The sequence below is a fragment of the Saprolegnia diclina genome (assembly GCF_000281045.1).
Source record: "Saprolegnia diclina VS20 unplaced genomic scaffold supercont1.90, whole genome shotgun sequence".
Classification (NCBI taxonomy): domain Eukaryota; phylum Oomycota; class Saprolegniomycetes; order Saprolegniales; family Saprolegniaceae; genus Saprolegnia; species Saprolegnia diclina.
The window spans coordinates 153,357-159,184 of record NW_008246157.1 but is presented as its reverse complement, the minus strand read 5'-3'; the positions used below and the strand labels follow the sequence as shown (position 1 = coordinate 159,184).

The 5,828-nt window shown below is 56.2% G+C and overlaps 2 protein-coding genes across 2 annotated transcripts; both read left to right on the top strand.

Annotated features, from left to right (window-relative positions):
- Positions 1-833: 833 nt before the first annotated feature.
- SDRG_15390 (hypothetical protein) lies at positions 834-1,341 on the top strand (the record flags this gene model as incomplete). Its single annotated transcript, XM_008621561.1, has 2 exons — positions 834-1,006; positions 1,059-1,341. 2 exons carry the CDS (start codon positions 834-836, stop codon positions 1,339-1,341), a joined length of 456 nt encoding a protein of 151 aa, XP_008619783.1.
- Positions 1,342-1,789: 448 nt separating this feature from the next.
- SDRG_15389 (hypothetical protein) lies at positions 1,790-3,841 on the top strand (the record flags this gene model as incomplete). The annotated part of the gene is made up of 1 exon (XM_008621560.1): positions 1,790-3,841. The coding sequence occupies one exon, from the start codon at positions 1,790-1,792 to the stop codon at positions 3,776-3,778; it is 1,989 nt and encodes a 662-aa protein (XP_008619782.1). The 3' UTR covers positions 3,779-3,841.
- Between the last annotated feature and the right edge of the window lie 1,987 nt (positions 3,842-5,828).

Genomic DNA, 5,828 nt, shown 5'->3' with positions numbered 1-5,828 from the left:
GCAGGGCCCGAGGCGCAGCCGAGGTTTAGTGTATACTACGTGTTAAATCTTTGTTTTTGGCTTGAAACTAAACGGCAGCCTCTCGTCGCGTGCATTACTTGAACCTTCACGCTTTGTCGAAGGGCACTAAATTGAATGTCGGCTGGACGTCGTTGTCGGTCTAGTTGAGCGCGTTGAGCTTCCGTGCTGTCTTCTACTGATATGAATGCTCGTGATGCGCTTCCGACGTAGCTTCGAGCTTGGTGGTACACGCATGGTACTCGCCTAATATTTGTAATATTTGCGAGTCGAGCTCGACGGGACAGCCCTGGGTTAGTGGAGTAGCCGTCGCTTTGCGCGCGCCCGCGCGAATTGTGCCCACATCACACCGTAGATCGTGGTGCCAGTGCTTGGTTTGCCAGTGCCGCCGGTCCCATGCAACATTCGGCCCTGGCTCGCGAAGACGACGCCGCCTCGTTGCGTCGCGCAGGAGCCGTTGACAGAAGGACGTCCAGTCGCTCCAGCGCGAGATAGCGCGCTTCAACTCCATCGACACCGCCGACGAGGCACACTGGCTGGTAGAAGAATACCATTCACGAATGCTCACGCGTGTATGGACCAGTCTGCGTGGGCACTGTGAGCTGGGTCGCATCATGCAGTATGCAGTTCTAAAAGACTGTCGTCCAGGTATGGCTCTACCAAGAGAATAGCAATTTCGACGAGGCGCTCGGTCACGCTAAATTACGTCAGGAAGTTGCGAGTCGAGTGATCTGCGTTTGGAATGGGCCCTCGGGAGCACGGCAACGTCACCATGTCTCTCGGGCGACGCTTCGTGCAGTCTATGGGACCTTTGTATGGCTGGCCGTCGCACGCTTGGGACCCGTCGAGCCTCTCTCTGCAAGGCACTCTACTTCATCGCCAACGGGCTTCTCGACGTATACGCCAAAGGTCTCGTCCACGGGTCTCTCTCGAGCCACAATGTGTTTGTCAGTTCGCCCACGTTCATCCAAGTCGGTGTCCCCGGGACGTCGGAGACTGACGAAGCGCTGCTGGCGTGGACGGCCACGAGGTGCTTGCAGGCGACTCGCCGCCGCCGTCGTCGCGTCGGACGTCTATGCGTTTGGTATTCTCACGTCGGAGCTCAACGCGTTCCAGCTGCCGTTTGACGACTACGATTTCGATGACGAAGTTGCGCTCACGACCGCCGTTGTCGATGGCGGCTTGCGCCCAACACTGCGTGAGAAGCGCGACGACTGGTACCGAGACCTCGTCGGTCGTTGCGTCGATGCCGACCCGCTCAATCGCCCGACAGCACAAGACGCCTTGTTATGGTGCAGCTGCTCCATAGCTTTTGTCACTTGAAAGTTGTGTGTGTGTTTCACGTCCCGGGCAGTCCTGGCCCAGTGGTCCTAGCCACTTTTTATGCGAACAAAGTGATAAACTGGGTCGTTGAGCGTGGCATCAAGGGCAAGCAGCGTCTTATTTAACCCTTGGACCCTTGGCATCTCGAAACGGGTGCACGATATCTGCGCCATGTCTGATTCGATTGCGCGTGGACGTAGATGGTTTTCGGCGTGAGCCTCTGGTTGAAGCGGTATATGGTGCGCTGCAGTTTCCGGGCATTGAAGTCCATTCTGTAGAACACTTTACGTCTGCAAGACGAGGACGTTGTATGAAATGGCAGGTTGGAGTATCTCATCTGTCAACGACCATCACTCGCGCATCGGGTCCATCTGTTGCGTTCGGACAAAGACGACGTCGTTGATTGTGGTGACTGCCAGCGCAGTGTTCAACACATTTGCATTGTAGCATGAGGGACGACAAGGACACTTACACTATATTCTCTTTTGCCGGCGACGCCGAGGTACCGCACTGCTGTCTGCGCAAGCCGGACGTTGAGCGCCATCCCCATGCGCAAATCGGTGACCTCGCCATTACCGCGTGGCCGCTCTCGACCGAGATCGTCGCGGCGCTCGCGACCAAATACTCGACTCACGTGCCGGCCGACGACGTTATCCTCCACGACTTCTACGACACGACTTCCGATGTCATTGCTGATTCCGACATCCTCGGCAAGCTGGAAAATGGAGGAGACTATTGCGAACTGCTTTTCGACATGACGCTGGCGCATTTTGCAATCGACTTGACCGGCGACGCGTCGACGTTGACGCCGACAACGGAGCCACCGCCTGGTACCTTTGCTACGGTCGTCTACTTTTTTCCGTCCACCTGCGTCGGCGGCGCCGTCATGATCTCGCACGGCCACCGGACGACGACATTCGAGGCCCTCGATGGATGCTTTCTCTCGTTCTACAGCGTGTGTGATGTGACGGTGGCGCCCATCACGTCGGGACACCGGTCTTGTCTTGTGTATCATGCCGCGTACGACCTCGACGACTACGACTCGGACGACTGTAACGCGTCCATGCTACAGTACGCGCCGCCACTGCTGCCGTCGATCCAAGAGCTCCAGGACGCCGCTCGCCGCTTCGAAACATTGGGGGCCAGAGGCACGTCGATTGCGTTTGAGGCGCACAGCTTGACGTTTGATTCGCTCACGGGTCGTGACAAGGCGGTCGTCGATCTGCTCCTTGCGGCCGACGTCTTTGACATTGCGCTTGTGCACGTGGTTGGTGACAACAACAGCGAGAAGACGCACGCCAGCCCGACGCTGACCGTAACGTTTCATCCATTGTGCAATACGCCGGCGCTCGTTCAAAACGCGTGTCGCGCCACGTCGCTGACCGACCTTGCAGGTCTGTTCCTCGATGAGCTGCCCGCTTGTTTGTTGCTCTTATGGCCCAAGGCGAACCGCGTGTACATGTTGGGCTACGACCGCACGATTGCGCTCTTGCGCGCCAACAGCGTCGGGGACGTCAGCAACGACCTCGGCTACGGATCGCTCCGCCGCCTTTTTCAAGCGGCCATTCATGACTTTTTTCTGCATCACCGAACCCAGCTTGGCGCCAAGTGTGACACACCACAAAGTACGTATCCGATGGCGTCCTTGCTCTACGATCACGGCGACGTGGGGCTCCTCGTGGAGCTCCTGGACGCTCACGATGCCTGGGCCGACGACGCCACCATGGCAAATTGGCTTCTCGCGGTGCTCCGACGCTTTGGCGCGGCCCGTTTTCTGCACCGGCTTCAAGCAACCAATGTCACGAGCACTTTTGTCGCACATTTGGTGCATCTTGCAACGGCCGGGGACACGCTCGCGCAGACGACCTTGTGTGACTGCCTCCCGCTGTGGTGGCCTCGCTTGCTCCGCGACCTCACGACAAACGCTTGTGCCAAGAAAGCAGAGCTGCACCGCTTCTATGACGTGGAGACGTACATGCTGACGTACCCCATGGGTGTGGCTGCATCGGCGTACTTGGGCCGCCACTTGGCCGATGATCTCGTGTGCAATGTGGCCACCTACCTCGTCGAGCCACACGTGTCGCTGCTCGATGCGATACAAGAAAGCCAACGATATAACGATTGCCTCACTGGCTACCTCCCGGTCGTTCTGTGGCAGCGTCGGGCGGCACCATGCAACGTGCGCTTCGCATCGTACATGGCGGTCGCCACCGAGTATTGGTGTTTGCCCGGAGAGCCCCCTCGCTGCTTGAAGGGTTGTGTAGTGTATTTGGCGCTGCTGACAGTTGGGACGCCAGCCTTTGCTGCAGTGGACAAGGAAGTGCAAACGTGTCGGGACTGCGACATATTCCAGCAAGAGTGCGCGGCCATCGACAAGTCGACGTTGAGCTCGATGCAGGCGCTCGTCTTGGAAGAGTACATGCAACGTCGTCCTTAGTAGCGGTGCTGGACAAACGAAGCGTCGGCTGTTGCTGGCAATGTAATACACACTAGTGCGCTGTACTGTGCCGACGCATGGCTTGGGCGCTTGTTTATTTAGCAAGAGTATCGCATGCGAGTCCTCTGCACCGCTACCCGGGTACCACTGCTGTGCAAAAGTCTTTCGTGCACTACGGTGTGATTGCTGCCAAAGCGATGGGCTCTGACATTGTCATATGAGTTCTTATCCAGTGGCGCCTCTGTGAGCGCCAGTACTAGTAGTAGCTGGTCGACAACGTGTACTCGCTGGATCGCGCGTTTGCTGTGCTTCGTGGTCTGGTCTCCGCACCGATCCGAAGGGCTGCTTTGATGTCCAGTCGCAAGGGTGTTTGAAAGAATGCGTAGACGTAGCGACGCCACGCCAAACTCAGCCAAGAGCGGCAGCTGAAAGGAACAAACAGCACAGCTCCAACGTCAGAGCCAACTGCGACAGCAAACTCGTAGATGAAACTCTCAGGAAAGCGATTAGGAAGCGCGCTGGCCAGTTGAACGTGCCGATAGCTGCGAGACCCAATCTGCGATCGATGAGCTACCGGTACAGGTTTCATGGAACAACTGCATAGCACTGTTATACGTGGCACACGGCGTACTGGCAACTCGTTTCGACCGATAGCGACGAGACCAGAGTCGCGTTTCGGTAGTCTGCTCTAGTACGACGACCGACAGTTAATCGGACCAAAAGTCCCTTTAAAATGCGTTTTGAAAAATCGAACTTAATAACAGAAGAAGAAAATAATCGCGCTCCAATTCGTTTATAGCTATGCGACTCAAAACGCATGACCAACATTCCTTCAGCTCGAGAAAGGTCACGAGGAGGCATTGGGCATGGGGCACCTAAGATTTGCCCGCGTTACGCCATCGTCGAGCTTGCTCCCGGCCGTCAATCAAGCGGTGGTCGTACGAGAGCGAGATGTACATCATCGGGCGCGACACGACCTCTTCCGTGCAACTCCTCGTTGGCGTTTTCACACAATTCCCGTACAGTCCAACCGCGGCATAGCTCGGGTTCCTGTGCCAGTCTTTCGTCGAGCAGTGCGTACTTCCATTACTCCCACCAACGCCACGATGTGCTCCAATCGCAACGACAGCGTCGACATCAACTACAGCAGTAGTCTTGTGGAGCAGTATAGTATCCCTGGCAATCGAATCCTATCCACGCTATCGTGGCGTCGTCAAGGCTGCGCAATGAGGCTAGATGCCTCTGGACTGGAGCGGCATCCAGCCTTCTTGACCAGTCTTTCGACATGTGCGATACCGTGCACGATCCACTTCGCACAAGCACGCTCAACGCATCGGCACAGGTCGTACCCCGCTTGGTTGCTTGAGCGAGCTTTACTCGTTCTATCGCTCCAGATGTCATATACAGGTTCTTATACTAGTTACATGCGCACTCTAGATTCCCATGATGCTAGCAGCTCAAGGACGTACCACGTTCTGCGAATCAAGACCCGGATGTGGCTCACAGTCACAGCACTACTGCCCACGATACGTGTCCTAGAGTAGTTGATGTATTAGCGTTGCCGAGTGTACTTTTGCGAGAACTTGCGCATCGAAATCTCTTTCTTACGGCAAAAATGCAACAGGATTCGTTTGCCCCACCAAGCTGCAATAATGGCGGTGGCTGCCCAAGACTACCATATTATCCCTCTGAGTTTGTTGCTTGGTCCACTACAAGACCGCGAGCTGGTGGTTAAGTTTGCGGGCACTCGGCGCCTCGTCGTGACGGTTGCCATTTCGACATTGCGCTCTTGCTATAGGCGTAGAAAGAAAACGTCTATGTGCGTACGCGCATGCGACTCGCTCTCTAGGTCGCATGCTGATACCATACAGGAAGAGCTCATGTGCGGCCGAGGTCGTCCAGCAGCTTGTGATTTGGCGCCATCATCCAGGGTATTGAAGTTGAGAGGCGTTGAAAAGAGCCAATTTCGTGGTTATTTGAGCGCTTACACCGACGCATTTTGGTCAAATCGCTTCAGCTGGTTTGGCAGAGTCTCACGAGCCCCTGACCT